The sequence below is a fragment of the Rhinatrema bivittatum genome, unplaced genomic scaffold (assembly GCF_901001135.1).
Source record: "Rhinatrema bivittatum unplaced genomic scaffold, aRhiBiv1.1, whole genome shotgun sequence".
NCBI classification, from domain to species: domain Eukaryota; kingdom Metazoa; phylum Chordata; class Amphibia; order Gymnophiona; family Rhinatrematidae; genus Rhinatrema; species Rhinatrema bivittatum.
Genome location: NW_021820394.1, coordinates 1,727 through 20,128, shown reverse-complemented (window position 1 = coordinate 20,128; position 18,402 = coordinate 1,727). Strand labels below are relative to the sequence as shown.

At 41.8% G+C, this 18,402-nt stretch overlaps 1 protein-coding gene across 1 annotated transcript in view; it reads right to left on the bottom strand.

Moving 5' to 3' along the window:
* Positions 1-14,990, bottom strand: part of LOC115081604 (cytoplasmic dynein 2 light intermediate chain 1-like) — a gene marked incomplete at its 3' end in the record, with an annotated part of 32,472 nt that extends 17,482 nt beyond the window's left edge. Inside the window, exons 1-2 of the mRNA XM_029586030.1 lie at positions 14,808-14,990; positions 3,267-3,335 (exon numbers count right to left, since the gene is read on the bottom strand). Of these exons, the coding sequence (XP_029441890.1) occupies positions 3,267-3,335; positions 14,808-14,936 (198 nt within the window). The remainder of the gene's footprint in view (positions 1-3,266; positions 3,336-14,807) is intronic.
* Positions 14,991-18,402: the final 3,412 nt, after the last annotated feature.

Sequence of the window (18,402 nt, the reverse complement as noted above, 5' to 3'; positions counted from 1 at the left end):
TACTCTGAATATAGCCAGGTAGATTTAAAATTTAAATTTATGAAAATATCAACAAACAGAGGACACTATATTTTCATATGTACACTGATGTCTGGTATTGCTAATTAGGCTATCCCATGTGTTGGTGATAGCCTTATTGGAATTATTAGTAATTAATACCATTTTTAACTTTCTGTTATTTTAGGATTAAATGCACTTTTTTATTATCCAATGTCCCTCTCTTACACGGTCACCGTCTGTTGCCTTCTAACACCAGCACAAGTTGAAAACACTTTGGCTATGGGACATCACTGACATCGGATAATAAAAAGAAGTGCATTTAATCCTAAAACAACAGAAAGTTAGAAAAAATTAAAAATTAAAAACGGTATTAATTCCAATAAGGCTATTACCAACACATGGGAAAATATAGTGTCCTCTGTTTGTTGATATTTTGATATGGTTAAGAGAGGACCCCTTTGGGCTTTGTAGTTTTTGGTGTGATTCAGATTTAAAATTTAGCCAGATAAGTTTATCTCAATAAGTTTAACCCTACCCAACAATATTCAGAATAGAGATGGGTAACTAAAAACAAAAAAAGAAAAAGCTTTCTAGCCCAATACCACAGCATCTAATCCCCTCAAAAATACTTTAATGTATAAATTGGCTAGCACCCAATCTCCCTTCCAACCCATCTAACTCCCAAATTTAAAAAATAAAAAGAGGAATCCATTGCAACCCGAGGCCTGCACTCCCCTCTTCCACAATATTTAATGAAATGGCATGAAGCCCCTTCCTGCCCTACACCCCACCCTCCCTATCAACCCACAACCTCTTCACTCCCCTTTTCCAAAATATTTAATGAAATGGCATGAAGCCCCTTCCTGCCCTATACCCCACCCTCCCTATCAACCCACAACCTCTTCACTCCCCTTTTCCACAATATTTAATGAAATGGCATGAAGCCCCTTCCTGCCCTACACCCCACCCTCCCTATCAACCCGCAACCTCTTGCTCACCCTCCTAACTTTCCCTGGTCCCACCAAAACCTCACCTGGGAGTGCAGTACAGTCTTACTCACTTCTGGCCACTTCCAGCATTGCTCTGACAGCAATAATATTAGTGTATGCTTCCAGCATTTGAAACATAGAAACATGATGGCAAAAAAAGACCCCATGGCCCACCTAGTTTGCCCATCCACCCAATTAATTTAGCATTACAATTCCCATTATTTCATTAGAAATCCCCTGTATTTACTGCATGCTTTCTTGGATTCAAATATTTTTCTCTACTACTACTTCTACTAGGAGGCTGTTCCACCATCCTTCATTACAAGCCGATATGTTGTAAGACCACCCAAAATGTGAAAATCACCAATTATTAACAGTATATTAATTAATGAACTTAAATGATGTGTTGTTCTGTATTTCTTGATTTCTTCAGATTAGCAAATGTTGTTGATCTCCTTACATGTAAGCAGTAAAGGGAAATATTACCAGAGCTGCTGGTGTGTTTATTGCCTAATAAACCTAGCCTAAGGGAGGTTTGGTAGGGCTCCATGAGTGCCCTAATTCTGGCTGACCTGGGAATACTGTCCCCATTGATAAGCATCAGGTCTAGAATCGGCCCCTCCCCGTGCTTTCTCCATTACCAGTTAACAGAACAGTTCTCTTTGCAGAAAATCTCCCTGCTTCTAGAAGACAGTGCAGCTGAGATGACCCAATCGATATCTGACAGATTAAAATACCCTAACAATAGTACCTTCATATTCACGGCAAACCTTTGAATATCCTCCATTAAATCTCTATCCATTTCTTCTGTTTTTGATGGAGGTCTGTATATGACACCAATATAAACAGATATTCCATTTCCTCTTTTCAGTTTAACCCACAGTGCTTCCTCCTTACCTCATAAGCCCAGCAATGCTGGTGCTTTAATATTGTTTTTTTATATATATATGTCACACCTTCTCCCTTCCTTCCTAACCAATCCTTCCTGAATAGATTGTAGCTCAGTATAACTATATCCCAGTCATGGTTAGTTTAAAGCCCTCCTCAGTACGCTTGCCATTCTATGTTGAAAGATGCTTTGCGGTCACAGCTATGCCGGAATCAGCCAGTAACAGGTAAAACTGCACTGCACTCCCAGCTGGGCTTTGGGAGGTCGGAACAGTAGGCTAGAGTGGGGGATGGGGGCAAGATGGAGCTCAGTGTTTTTTGTTAAATATCGTGAAGGGAGGTGGTTCAGACTCAGGTTGTTACAGCTGACCTCATTTTTTTTAAATTTTGGGAGTTGGGGGGAGGGGGAGGAAGGGTCGGAGAGCTAGACTGCACATATCTTAAGAGTATTTGGTTGGGGTTGGGGATTTGGCCAGAGGGTTTGGAAGTTTTTTCTAAATATATTTAACTGGTTATAATCTGAATATAGCCAATTAACTATCAAGTTATCCAGCACATACCCCGATAACTTTAGGGATTATATAAAGCAATCCTAGAGTTATCTGGCAAACTTGGGGGTGGTAAAACCAATGGGATTTTCAAAACCCCTTACTTAGCCAGAAAATCCCTTTAAATATAGATCCACTAGGTGTTATTTTTTAATTTTTATTTACTACTGCAATAGACACAAAGAATAACAGTAAGTTCAAACAGAATTAAATACATCATTAAGATACAGTAATCCAAAGATATTTTCCCAAGTTGGGTCCTGCCTTTTTGAAATCCCAGAAGACAGACTAGGACTACCAAGGAATCTTCTGCAAATTTACTGGACAGTGAAATTAACTTTAAAATGTGGTTTGGATGAAAAGGGAGAGGAGATCAGTAGAAGTCCTATAAAATCAAACTTTAACCAGCAAAGTTTTCATGTAAATACTTTTAAATATCCACCATTTCTGACAATTAATTTGTTTCATCCTGTTTTTCATCTTACTGTGATGAGTATGACACTTAAGACAGAATGTGCTCTATTATGTGACAATTTTCAATTTTGCATACTGGATTTAATCTAGTAAGAAAAATCATACTGAAGAGGCTCATAAATTGGGAGATGGTCCCATAGCTCAAGCTATATTGCTTTGGAAAAGGCAATCTAGATCCCTTGAGGGCCAGGTGAGCCAGGATGTACCATGGAGGTGGAAAAGTGAAGAGATGGGGGCAGAAAACAATGAGAAGCAGAGACCAATAATATGGAAGAGGTAAGCCTGGCATAGCCCCTGCTCAGACGTTTACAAGGCATTCAACCTATATAAAGCAGAATGAAAATATAAAAAAACAGGAATTTTTTACCTGAAAAATATCATATTTGCTTCCAATAATCACTAAAGGAATTGGAAATGGGTCAATTAATTCTCGATCCTGTTAAAAAGAAAGCATATACTTCCAATTATTTCACATAACAATATTTGCTGTGAATAGAGAAACATATCCATATTTCTTAAACCTTTTCAGTCCAGGTAGCAGCAACTTATATATTAAGAGGTCAAAATTCACCACCTCTTAGCAGGATAAGTTTTGGAATTATCCAACTAAGTGTCGCCATTTCAATATCCAGCTGCTTTCAGCAGCTGCCACTTATCCAAATAACTTTTTAGCTAAAGTTATCTGGGATGTTCTGGGGTCAGGGCTACTTCTTCAGCTAACTTAAAAGGTTATTCACTAAGCCTTATCACACACATTAAATGCCTGATTTTGAAAGACATTTTCTCACTTTGCACAAAAAATACAGCACATTAAAAACATGTTTTGCTAATTTACATGTAAATATGCAAAACAGATGCAAAATATGCTGATAAAGGTTACCACTTCGCACAGGATAATATCATGCTTTAAAGCAGGACGTATCACAGATACTGGGCAAAAATAACAACTCAGAAGTTATTTGTGTCAAGACACAAAATAGTGCATGACAATCACTTTTCTCTTACAATATTTTTTGGTCCATACTTTTATGACCCACCTGCTTAGATCTAGACCACCTTGCTGGCCTGGTTACTTCCTGTCAAAATGTTTGACTATTACTGTCTGCTTTTGGCTACCTTGCAGCAGAGGGAAGCGAGCCAGCATCAGAGAAAGGCCAGGGAGGCTGAAATGCTACCTATGCCAGAGCCACAGCAGGAGGCATGTGGGCCACTAAGGCAGATGAGCCCACAAGGGTGCTGGGAGCCTTGTACCACGTAGAAGGTGATGCAGAGTCGGGCAGGAGCGAATATTTTGTATCTGTACCACACTGCTTGCTCTTCCTGAGAAGGAGGTGATGAGGAGTTTATGGACTGAGCTCACAATCATGGCATTATTGGCCCAATTTTAAATGCCCGACGCGCGTAAAAAACGGGGGTTACGTGTGTGGCCAGACCTTGCACACACTGCCCGCATTTTAAAAGGACTCAGCAACATGCGTAACCCTTCTTATGCGCACAAGAACCGAGCCGAAGAAAAGGGGTGGTCCGGGGGCGGGGAGGGGCGGTCCAAAGCTGAATGTGGCCGGTACAACGGTTATTTGCCACTGTGCTGGCGCACGCAACTAAGTTCTAAAACGAGAAAAAAAAAAAGGTAAGGCCTTCTAAGGGATCGAGGAGGAGAGGGGAAGAGGGAGGGAGGGTAGGTAGGGGGGTAGGAAAGTTCCTTCCCAGTTTGCTCCTTAATTGGAGCAGATTGGGAGGGAACTGGGGGAGGCCCGATCTCGTCGCCATGCGTAAATTGCAATTTTCAACCCCCCTTGCGCACGCCACCCCTGATTTTATAACATGCGTGTGCTGGAATGCGCATCCATGAGCACATACCAGGTAGTGTACGCTGGATCGCGTATCCACGTGCACTTGCCTGGTAGCGTGCACACATGGACGCGCGTGTGTATTTTTAAAAAAATCTACCCCTATATGAAGGGCTAAAATAAGAACTGGATCCTGTCACAGCCAGGTCCCATCCAATTCCAGGCCTAGTGAAACAGTTGAGCTCACTGCATTTCCTAGTTTCTGGCTCCTTCTAAACAACTTTCAGTATTGAAGGGGCTATGTCACAAACAAGTTTTTCTAGATTTCTGCACCAGTGCTCCAAGCCTTCTGCAGTCATGTTTGTCAGCACATTATATTTTCCTCGCAGAGACATGAACTGGAGGCTGTGAAGATGGATTTCTATGCTGTAGAAGGGTTCCCTAATGTTTTGGGTGCCACAGACTGCACACGTGGCTCTCATTAACTGCAAGCTCTTTCACGCTCTCAATGAGCAAATTGTATGCAAGACACACATTCGCATCTTCTATGAGGTGGTGAACTTCCTGGGGGCCATCCACGACACCTATATCCTATGGTGCTCAGCTATTTGTCAGAAATTTGAGGAGGTGAGATATGGTGATGGTTACTGGATAAGACCTTCCATGCTCTGTTTTAAGGCTTTCTGCAAAATGGTTGGAAGAAAACAGGATATGATCAGCTATAATATGTAATGTCTACAGAGGTTATCTATATATATCCCTTTTACTGCCTATCCCAAATACAGAGTAAAGGTTCTTATGCATGGGGCCTTTACAGTCTGCACACAGAGCTGTTCCTAAAAATGTGTTGGCGTGTCAGCAGTTCCGGCATGACAACTGAGCATGCCTTTTACTGTGGGATCAATATCACACATGTACCTCCATAATCTCATTAATAAATCTGTAATGCACTGTAGCTGGTGATTCAGTGAACGGTAAGCTCTTTGGGCTGGGAACACTGAAGCTAACTGACAAAGTAGAAGTGATAAGTGGAAAAGTAGATATAAGATATAGGAACACAACACATGTAAGCTCTTGCTTTGAAAAGTACCTCACATGGAGATACAGTAAATGTCTGGTTCCATTCTACAGTACTCATTACAATCTTGGTGTAGATGTGATATTTCCACTAATAGCCTATTAAGATGCAGTCTGTGCTGTACCTATTTTGTCATCAGTTACTCTTGTAGTGCATGTTTTTGGCTTGCCCTGTCACCCCTTGTCAACATTTTAGGTGTTAAAACTCCTGGTTTGGGTTCTTTGTATATCTGCAGTAGCGGTTTTCTTATTGATCTGCCAGTGTCTTTGACAGACAGAGCTCTATCTGCTGACATGACACAGTCCCAAACTTAATGTAGGCTCACTTGCAAAAGCCATGAGAGGAGACAAGGCAACCCAGGTGTGGACAAAATGGTGGCCTTTGAGAAAGATCACCTGCTTTAATGTTATCTAACCCCAGACCCTAGCAGTCATGTTCTGTAATGGAATATGCAGGCTATAAATGTCAATAAATAAATAATTAAATACTAGCCTCTTTCTGTAAAGAAGCTAAAATTGCAAAAATATCTGCATGGCTAAGAGAGTTTGATGAAACTTTGCAAAATGATTCAAAAGAATGTCAACTATGAATATATGTTAAGGAAGTAATATTTGCTTATGATAGGGATGATAGCAAGGAAGACAAAACAATCTTTATTAACTAAAGTCAACCTCTAGAATCATGGTGTAAGATAAAACTGGAAATTGGTTCTACAATGATAATGTGCTGTGGCAGTCAAAAAAGCAAACAGAAGCAAACAGAATGTTGGGAATTATTACAAAGGGAATGGTGAATAAAACGGAAAATGTCATAATGCCTCTGTATCGCTCCATGGTGAGACCGCACCTTGAATATTGTGTACAATTCTGGTCGCCGCATCTCAAAAAAGATATAATTGCGATGGAGAAGGTACAGAGAAGGGTTACCAAAATGATAAGGGGAATGGAACAACTCCCCTATGAGGAAAGACTAAAGAGGTTAGGACTTTTCAGCTTAGAGAAGAGACGACTGAGGGGGGATATGATAGAGGTGTTTAAAATCATGAGAGGTCTAGAACGGGTAGATGTGAATCGGTTATTTACTCTTTCGGATAGTAGAAAGACTAGGGGGCACTCCATGAAGTTAGCATGGGGCACATTTAAAACTAATCGGAGAAAATTCTTTTTTACTCAACGCACAATTAAACTCTGGAATTTGTTGCCAGAGGATGTGGTTAGTGCAGTTAGTATAGCTGTGTTTAAAATAGGATTGGATAGGTTCTTGGAGGAGAAGTCCATTACCTGCTATTAAATTCACTTAGAGAATAGCCACTGCCATTAGCAATGGTTACATGGAATAGACTTAGTTTTTGGGTACTTGCCAGGTTCTTATGGCCTGGATTAGCCACTGTTGGAAACAGGATGCTGGGCTTGATGGACCCTTGGTCTGACCCAGTATGGCATTTTCTTATGTTCTTATGTTCTTATGTTCTTAGAAGATCTAGAGGTTGATCAAACCTCAATTCCATTAGATCTGCATAAACCAGTACCTAGTAACTTCATTACATGTCCCCTAGCCTTTGTACTTTTTGGAAGAGTAAATAGCCAATTTTCATTTCTCTGTTCTACTGCACTCATTATTTTATTGATCTTTATCATATCTCCCCTCAGCCATCTCTTATTCAAGCTGGAAAGCCCTAACCTCTTTAGCTTTTCCTCATAGGGCAGAGAAAGACAAACACTACAGCTCATGGGCCAAATCCAGCCCTCACCAAATTTAATCCGGCTTACCTATCTGTAAAAGATTAACATATAATGTGGCTCATGCCATGTGTCAGGCAAAAAAAGGGCCTAACCTACACCACAGTGCTCGACAGTGACGTGCTGGTGGAGTTCCCAACCCCACCAGCAAGAACAGCAGCACAGTGGACTGACATGTAGGTCGTACCCCCAACCAGCAGGACGAAAAGCGGCACAGTTGAAGATACGCTGGCAAGGTTCCCACCCTCACCAGCAGGAAGAAGAGCTGCGTGTTGGAAAGACACACTGGCAGAGTTTCTACCCCGCTAGCAAGAAGTGGGGCACATCGGATGATGCACTGGCAGGGTTCCTATCCCGTAGAAACATATAGAAACATAGAAATAACGACAGAAAAGGACCAATCCAGTCTGCCCAACAAGCTCCCATACTTATCAGTTTACCAGACAGCCAAGGTCAGGGCTCTTGTTGCTTACTGTTTGAGTCCATTTTCCCTCCAACCCCTGCTGTTGAAGCAGACATCAATGTTGGAGTTGCATCAGAAGTGTAATATCAGGCTTATTGGTTACGGGTAGTAACCACCGCATCAAGCAAGTTACCCACGTGCTTATTTGTGATCACAGACTGTATGGTTCAATGATGGAGTTGATTCAACAGTATGAAGGCTTATTGGTTAAGGGTAATAACCGCCACACCAGCAAGCTATCCCGTGCCTCTTACTTCCTTTCCCTTCCTCTAGCCTTTAGGCAGCACACCCCCTCCAGCAGGAAGAAGAATGGCATGGTGGAGAGACGCGCTCTCAGGGTTCCCACTTCCACCAGCAGGAAGAAGAGCAGTGCGTTGGATGACATGCTAGCGACGTTCCTACTCCATGCCAGCAGGAAGAAGAGCAGTGCAGTGGATAAACTCGCTAGCAGGGTTCCCATCCCCACCAGCAGGAAGAAGAGCAGCACAGATGATGAAGCATTGGTGGGGTTCCCCCGCCAGCAAGAACAGGCCCTGCACGGTGGTGGGCCCAAAGTTAACCTACTGGTTGGGCTTCAGGCACCCAACCAGCAGGAAAAAGACCATAATAATGCCGGCAGGAAAAGTGAGTCATATGGTGAGAAGGGAAGGGAGTGAGGGTGGGAGTGACTAAGGGGAGAGAAGGGAAGGAAATGAAAGAGGGTATTGAGAGAGAAGGGAATGAAATGGGGAGGGAAAGTGACTGAGAAGGGAAGGAGTGGGGAAAGGGAGAGTAACTGAGAGGGAAGAAGTGAGTGGGGGGAGCCTCACAAATTGAGGGAAAGGAACCTGAGAGGGAAGGGAAGGAGATTCAGTGGGTAGGTGAGTGATAGAGAGGAGGAAAGGGAGTGAATGGAAGGGAGAGGTAAGTGAGGGGTGAATAACAGAAGGAAGAGAAGTGAATGACTGAAAAATGAGTGAAAGTGAAGGGGGAGGGAGAAAGTGGAAGAGGGTAATGGGAAGATAGGGTGTGTGTGTGTGTGTGTGTGATGTATGTGAAGTATAAATGAAAGAGAGGAGAAAATGTGTGTTCTCTCCACTAATCCACTATAATTTCTGGGTAACTGGAAATCAAAAGTTCATAGGAATGGAGAGTGGAAATTATTATGCTTATTTGTTTTAATTATTGGGTATTTGATGTGTGTGCTGTTTTGAAATATTATTTATTTTATTTATTTAATGAGTTTTATATATCGTCATTCAGTTTAGACATCACAACGGTTTACAAAGTTACAATGTTTAAGAGTGTTTAACAGTGTTTCAAAAAACGGTTTATATGGTTATTAACATAGAATATTTCATTTATGAATTAGGTTCATATATTAAACCAAATATTACAGATCTGAGAAATAATACTAATAGTTTGTTGGGTCCAACTGTCTTCATAGTGTTATATGATGGGAGCAAAGTTTGGATTAATTGAGTGAGTTGGTAAGCTTTAGTAAACATCTATGTTTTTAGTTCTTTTTTGAAAGTTTTTTAATTTTCTTGTGTTCTGAGATTTATTGGGAGGGTGTTCCAGAGTTTGGGGCTTCCGAGTGAAACTGCTCTCTTTTGAGTTGAGGTGAGTTGTTTGGATCGAGAAGGTGGGATCTTTAATAGCCCTTTATTTGCTGATCTGAGGTTTCTCTTTGGATCATGCAATTTAATGGATGGAGTAAGCCAGTTTTTTTGTTTTTCATATATTATTTTACGAAGTATTGATAGAATTTTGTATTCAATCTGAAATTTAATTGAGAGCCAGGGTAGAGATATCAAGGTAGGAGTGATGTGATCATGTTTTTTTGATCCTGTAAGTATTCTTGCAATTGCGTTTTGTAGGGTCTGCAGTGGGCGGATGGTATTAAAAGGTAGGTTGAGTAGTAAGGAATTACAGTAGTCCAGGTTGGAGAATATGAGAAGTTGAAGGTCTGATCTGAAATTATTGGGGGAGAGGAAAGGTTTTAAATGACGTAATGTTAGGAGTTTGTGATAACCATCTTTGATTTTAGCAGTGATGTGATTTTTGAAGGAGAGTTCTTTGTCAATTATGATTCCGAGGTTACGTGCATGAGGTACTGGAGTGATAGCCACTTTTCGGTTTATTGAGTGGTGGAAGTTGAGGAAAGTTGTTCTTTCTGTCTAGTAAGATTATTTCAGTCTTGTCAAAGTTTAGTATGAGTTTCAACTTGGTTAGTAGTTGCTTTATTTTGTTTAGGTATGTGGCTGTTTTTTGTAGGTTTCTTCTAAGGAGCTGGTTATTGGGATTAATATTTGAATGTCATCTGCGTATATGAAGTGGGTTAAGTTCAGGTTTGATAGGAGATGGCAGATCGGAAGGAGATAAATGTTGAAGAGTGTCGCTGATAGTGCAGAACCTTGGGGGACACCAGTGTCAAGATTTACTTTTTTTGAAAGGGTGTCATTGAACCATACTTGGTAAGTTCTTTGTGATAGATATGAGGTAAACCATTGTAGGGTTTTTTCTTTTGCACCAATTTCTGATAGACGTTTGATCATAATAGAGTGGTTTACCGTGTCAAAGGCTGCTGATAGATCGAGTAGTATTAGAAGGTAACTGTGGCCATTTTCAAAACCTTTGAGTACGGTGTCGTTCAATGATATTGATAATGTTTCGGTGTTTAGTTGTTTTCTGAATCCAAATTGTGTGGGAAGTAGGATATTGTTTTCTTCAAGGTGATCGCTTAGACGGGAGTGGACAATTATCTCAATGATTTGGGCTATGAAGGGTAGGTTTGATATGGGTCGGTAGTTCATTGGATTTTCTGGATCAAGGTTGTTCTTTTTTAGAATGGGTTTGATGATTGCAGATTTTAGGCATTCTGGGTAGGTTCCTTTGAGGGATAGGTTTATGATTTCAGTTAAAAATTTAGTTTTTGAAGGTTCAATATTTTTAATCGTCATTATGGGAATGGAGTCAATGGGGTGTTTCGCTGGGTTCATTTTTCTGATGATTGTTTGGATTTCCAGAGATGATGCAGTTTCAAAGTAGGGCCAACTTAATGTTTAAGAATTTTGTATTATCTGTTCTTGAGAGTTGTTGTTGAGGTTGTTATTAATTAGGTTTTTTTATTTTATCATCAAAGAATTCTACGAGTTCATTACTTGTGATCTTGGATATTGAAGATAACTGGTCATCATTGAATGATTTAGTTAGACTTTTTATGATTGTGAAAAGCATCTTTGGGTTATGTTGGTATTTGTTTATTTTATTTGAGTAGAAGTCTTTTTTTGTTTTGTTGATGAGTTTTTTGTAATCAGCTAGTTGTGGTTTATATGCATTAAGTAGAGTAGTTGATTTGTTTTTCCTCCAGTTTTTCCCTTTTTTTTTTCTTCTGAGTTCACGTTTGGCTGATCTGATGTTTTCATTGTACCATTGGTTTTGATGTTTTGTGTTTTTTGTTGTTTTCATTATCATAGGGTTTATCTTATCCGCTACTGTTTTAGTGATGGAGATCCAGGAAGAAGTTGCGTTCTCAGCATTTGAAAGGTCTATGTTTGTTTTATTAATATTAAATTAATTAATATTAAATTAATATTAAATTCATTTTTGGGAAATGTTTAATTTTTTTAAATCCTTATTCTTCATAATTATTATTGGGTACATATTCAAAAGCTATTTAAACAGATAACTCACACGTTATCTGTCTAAATGGGTTAAAAGGCATATTAAGTCTATTATCTAGCTAAATTATAGCTGGATATGTTGTTATCCAGCTATAATTTAGCTGGATATAAAAGGGGCATTTTGGGGGTGTTCCAGGGAGGGGTCCCATTATCCGGCTAACTTAGCCAAATACTGGGTATATCCACCTTAATTATCCTGCTTTGTGAGGCCATATAACTTTGGAATATATCCGGTTAAGTTATGTTCCCTTGCAAAAAAAATAAATAAATCACGGCTGTCCTTCGCCTCCCTCCTACCACCTGAGTTGCCAAGACCCTATGGGGCCAAACTAGTCACCCCCCAAAACGGGCCGTTTAATGTACACACTGAAATTTTTGCTATCAGGAGTCCCCCTGCCCTTCCCGCACCCTCTGCTCCGACATTGCTTTATAACTGTAAAATTTCAAAATTGCGCCCTCCAGATTTACCCCCCCCCCCCCACCACGCTCACCCCGACCCTTTTTCCCTTGTTCCCCCCGCCCATACCTTTCTTTTGAATTTGTGTCTAGGATCGCAGTAGCCTCCTACCGCGATCTCGGACCGCAGCTTCTGAGGAATCCTCTGCCGGATATTTTTATACATAACCGGCAATATTCAAAAAGAATATCCAGTTATGTTTACATTTATCCAGCTATGGTGAGTCAGATAGCTTTAAGCAAGTATAGTCAGTGGGATGTTTATCCTGATGAATATAGGGGATAAACGTTATAAGGGATAAGTTATCTTGTAGCAGTCGCCAGCACGTCATCCATCACACTACTCTTCTTCCTGCTGGCAGAGGTGGGAACCTTGCCGGCGTGTCTCTCCACCAAATGTCCTACTGAATATGAACCCCTATGTGTTCTATTCTTCATTATTCAATCATATGACTGATTTTATATTTCTTGATTTTGTTTTTATGAGGCATGGTGATATTTCTATTTTTGCATTATTGCATTGGCTTGTAGTGATTTCCAGTTTAGTTTTTTGTCTGCACCTTTAACATTTATATTTTATGGCCTTTGCATTCTTACTTGGTGAGAGTCTATCTGTGTTCTGTATTTGTGACAAAGGTGAAGTAGTCCACAAGCCAGACAAACACCTTGTACCTCTTGGGTTGAAGGTCTTGCTGATTTTGTTAGAGGCTGGGATCCATGATTGAAGAGGCTCCTTGAGTTCCAAAATGATGGTGTTTAAGCCTGCTGGATTCTGAAATGCCTGCAGCAAGTGCTGGAAGCTTGGTTACCGAAGCTCCAAGGAAGGAATACCCCCAGCCGGAGCTTCAAGGGGGAATTCCCCCCCTGGAGGTGGAAGGGGGGGGATGATCCCCGGCCCTCGTTGCAGTCGATAACTTGTAAGGTGGCCCCAGCACAAAAACATTTGCCCACCCCTGTCATAGGGGACCACACCATGCTTTATTATAGGGATAATATTAGTAGGGTGATGTGCTGTATTTGTTTTACATTACACATCTTGCTTAGCATTGAGATAAAAAAATTCCACTTTGGTCTCAGTCTACAAATCCTTCCACATACATGCAGTGTCCATAAGTATTTCTTTGCAAACGCTATGTGTCACATTATATGGCTTTTCTTCAGCAGTTGTTTCCTTCTTGCCCCATGTTTGGTAGGTAATCTTGAAATTGTTGAAGTCAATATTTTCCCCAATCTCAGCCAAAAATCTCTGTAGTTCTTTTAAAGTAACCCTAGATCTACCACAGCATTTCTTTAACTCGTGGCTACTGATTTTGGAGGGACGGCCCGATTGTGGCAGTGTCTTGGTGGTGCCAAAATGTTTTTACTTTACACTGACGTCCCTGACAGTGCCCCAAAGAAATCCAAACTCATTGAAATTTTCTTAATGTGGATAAGTGCAAATTGATGCATGTAGGGAAGAGCAACCTAAATTATAGCTATGCAATGCAAGGTTCCACACTGGGAATAATGAACTAGGAAAAGGATCTAGGCATCATTGTGGATAGTATGTTGAAAACCTCTGCTCAGTGTGTGATGGCAGCCAAGAAAACAAATAGAATGCTAGGAATTATTAGAAAATGAAGGGAGAATAAAACAGAATATTATAATGCCTTTATATAGCTCCATTGTGTGACTTCATCTTGAGTATTGTGTGCAGTTTTGGTCACTGCATCTCGAAAAAGACATAACAGAATTAGAGAAGGTACAGAGAAGGGTGACCAAAATAATAAAGAGGGGAATCCAATAGAAAATCTGTGGGAACACTTGAAGTCTTCAGTCCACAGATAATCCCCATCCAACTTCAAAGAGCTTTAGCAATTCTGTCAAGAATGGGCAAAAACTGCACCATCCTTCTGTGTAAAGTTGGTAGACAACTCATGGCTGTTGTTGTTGAAAAAGGGGCTACCACCAAGTATTCAAGCAGTCAGGGGGTGTTAAGACTTATGCAATCAAGACCTTTTTTTTTTTAATTCTTAATTACATTAACAATATTTCTATAATAGCTCTTTCACAAAGAAAGTGTGGAAGATGTTGTGTAGATCAGTGAAACAAAGTCCTCTAATGCATTTTGATTTGTACTTTTTTTAAACAGCTGAATGTGAAAAAAATATAAGAGGATGGGAAGACTTTTACAAGGCACTGGAGCAACATTAACTGTTAAGACTTAGAAAAATATCTAATTTGCCTTTGTTTTAACAAGGGACAAGAATTTTGCTTTGCCCAACCAGGCATTAAAACAGCATTTCTGTAATAACGTGAGGTTGCAGTACTCATCTGTATGTGGGTTAAAGATGCAAATTACTTGCACTAGGTTTCAGCCTATTTTGGATCTTTTCTGCCTGGACCATAAATGCACAATAACTTCTATAAAAGACAATCGATTGACTTTAAATCTTTGAATGAAGGTCAATAATGGCCCATAGATGGGCAAGGACCAATGATATCAACATAACAAAATGTTGAAAAGTGGTAAAAATTCATGTGTATGCATAATTTTCTCTGTTTTGTTTTAGTGCAAATGGGAATTGCTCTACTGTACAAATGAGGCCCATTGCTGTTTTTGCCTGGTGCCATGTTTTCCTGGAGCACAAGGTAAATGATTCATTCTCTCATTTTTTGCTGTTAGGATCTTTTCACAATAATAACTGGAGAAACAAGAACATAGTGAAATTACTTACTGGATGGTCCTTCTGCATACTCTTCCACATCTTCTGTTTAATTTCATTCGCTATTTTGGAATTTTTCTTTCCCATATCAATTATTACTTTATTCACATGGTTTTTGGTGACTTGTAGGAGACTTTCCATGGCTGACCAGAGATTACTGGGCTTAGAAAGATCCAAAACAAGAACTACAGAGAATGATCTGGTTAAAAGAAAAATGTGTGAATTAAGTTATTCTTCCAGGCTGAAACAGGATTATATACTATAAACATTTATCTCAATATTAACATTATGACTAAGCACACTGATTCTGTAAATGCAGTAAAAAAATGTCAGAGAAACATAGCAGCCGGCAATAAATCTCTTGGCCCTCCCAGCCTATCCAGTTCCCTTTGCCTTTGTCACTACAGACCCTGTTAGATCTCCAGTCATCTCCTTCCCATACTCTTACCATTGCCCTATTGTGTACCTCTCCTAGGCTTGCTTGAATTCTGTCACTGTTTAGAGACTGATGCCATCTATATTGGTAGGCAATTTCAGGCACCAATTAACTTTAGTAAAGAAGTATTTATTCATATTTCCTCTGAGCCTTTTTCCTTTCAGCTTCACAACATAACCTCATGTCCTTGAACTTCTTTTTCCATAGATAGATCTAAGAATCTAGTATTGCACAAATAAATTTTACTTGGATTCTATGATGTGGCAAAACAGGAGTTTAAACTTTTGATATTATTGGTTCATCTAGTATAGAGACTCCCTAGGTCTCCACTATATGTCCCCTAGTTCAGGCTTGGAGTAGGGAGTGAGGAAGGAGCACACTATTCCTAACCCACACCTCCCCAAAGAATGCTGAAAGTAGTATCTCCTACTTGCATATTTGCAGGATGATGTATAGGATTGAGTGACATTTTGGAGGAAGAAGAGGAGAAGGAAGGAGGAGGAGGAGGATGAAGTAGAGGAGGAGGAAGAGAGAGAGAGAGCCCCCCCATTTCATTCATCCAGTCAATATGTCACGTTTAAGATCACTTACTACAGATATTGAACAGGAGTAAATATATGTGAAAAAGCATCCAAATTTACATGCAGAAATTGCTTATAAAATAGCAGAGTTGCTTACCTGTAACAGGTGTTCTCCGAGGACAGCAGAATGTTAATCCTCACACATGGGTGACATCATCGAATGGAGCCAAGCACAGAAAACTTATGGAAAGTTTTGGAAACTTTGACTTTGCCTCATTGAACATGGCCAGCATGCATTATACCACACAACCATGCGGGGTCCCTTCAGTCTTATAATACAGAATACATGAATAATAAGGAGAATATATCCATCTCATGGAAACCCAACTCGACAGAGTGGTGGGCGGGTTTTGTGAGGACTAACATCCTGCAGTCCTCAGAGAACACCTGTTACAGTAAGCAATTCTGCTTTCTCCGAGAACAAGCAGGATGGTAATCCTCACACATGGGTGAATCCTTAGCTATAGGCTGTCCCCCAACATAAAAAGGGGACCAACAAAAACACCCAAAACAGATGCCAATGGGCACAACAAGGGTTTTGTTTGTAACAAGAAGGGGAAACAGCCTGAACACAAACAATGGGCCTTAAACAGGAACAGAGTTTGGTTCTATACATCAAACAAATTGAGGAGTCCCTTCCCTTCCTGGGATACATCATCTCCAGTGAAGGGTTCCGTATGGATCCTCAAAAGCTGAAAGCCATTCGGGAATGGCCCCAGCCGTCCGGATTGAAGGCACTCCAATGATTCCTGGGATTCGCGAATTATTATCGGTCATTCATTCTCCACTATGCATCCATAGTCGCCCCGATGACGGCCCTGACCCGGAAAGGTGCGGATCCCAAGAGGTGGCCTCCTGGAGCAGAAGCCGCCTTTCATTGCCTCAAGGAGGCGTTCCTGCAGCAACCATGCCTTCGGCATCCAGACCCACAGCACCCGTTCATCGTTGAAGTAGATGCCTCATTGGAAGGTGTAGGCGCCGTCTTGAGTCAGATGTCTGATAATCACAAACTTCGTCCGTGTGCCTTCCTCTCGCGCTAGTTCTCCCCGGAGGAGAGAAAGTACGCCATAGGAGATAAAAAGCTTCCTCCGTGCATTCATAGGAGATAAACAGGACGATTGGGTGGCCTTGCTACCTTGGGCGGAGTTCTCCTACAACCACCATGTCCACTCTGCAACAGGATCCTCGCCTTTCCACTTGTCTTCGGGAAACAACCTGAACCACCCTTACCGCTCCCAGTAACGGATGTCCTCACCGGCAGCCCAACTCATGGCTCAACAGTTCTGATCTCTGTGGGGCATGCGGCGTGTGGCTGACTCCGCCAAGAGAGATGCAGATAGACATCGTCGCAAAGCTCCCACCTTTCACCCAGGAGATCAGGTCTGGTTAAGTACTCATCATATTCGTCTCCGAGTTCCTTCTATGCGACTAGCTCCCAGATACATTGAACTCTTTGTGATCTCCGAATGTGTGGGTGCAGTATCCTACCGCCTACGCTTACCTTCGAGCCTACGAATACACAACGTGTTCCATGTCTCGCTGCTGAAGCCATTCCACCGAGAACCAAAGTCGGTGAACACAGTCACGCACGCCGATCTTGTCCACCAAGTGCAAGAGGTCCTTGATGTCCGCTTCCATTACCAACGGTGGAAGTACTTGCTCTCATGGGAAGGCTTTGGCCCGAAGGAGAACACATGGGAGCCTGCCTCCAACAGTCTCGACAAATCTCTCCTTCTCCAGTTCCATCAAGATAACCCCAGCAAGCCCATACCCCCGGGGAGGGGGTATGGGCTTGCTGGGGTTATCTTGATGGTTATCTTGCTGGGGGGTACTGTTGGGAACCCCGGCCGCGGGCGACCACGGCTGGGTCCACCCTTACTGCCAGGCATGCTTCCTGCTCCGTGGGCCGTCTCATTCCGGCTTCTCGCAGTGTTCTCCCCATGAGGGAGACGCCGTCGGCATCTTCAGGCAGCTCTGCTCATTAGGCAAACGTGCGCGCGGCTGCCTGGGATTTAAAGGGGCTGTGGCAGGAAACTTCAGCCTGGCCCCAATCCCACGTCATTGCTGGAGGCCTATAAATAGGCTACCTGGTTTTGTCTGTCTGCTGCCCGTCTTGACCCTTGGCTTGCTCTCTGGCTTCGTCCGTCTTCAGCCAGCCCTGACCTCTGGCTCGTCTCCTCGTCTTGCTCCTCTGCTGCCTGCCTTGAACCCCAGGACTGTCTCCGGCCTTCCACGTCTTCAGTCTGCCTCGACTTGGACTGCTCTTTCATACTCCTCTTTGCCAGGAGACCATCTCCTAAGTCCTGCCGACCCCGGCACCCAAGGGCTAAACCTGCGGGGAACGAAGACTGGTATGGGTGAAGGTCCTGTCTGGTCTCCTGGTCCTGATCAACCTCCCCGCTATGAGTACCGCTGCAGGCCTTTCTTCAGTGGGTCCACCATACACTCTAGCTGGCCCAAGGGTCCACGATCACAACATTGTTAGAACAGTGAGCTATGAATCAGGGAAACCAGGGTTCCATTGCCACTGCCACTCCTTGTGACCTTGGGCAAGTCACGTTACCTTGTATTGCCTCAGGTATAAACTTAG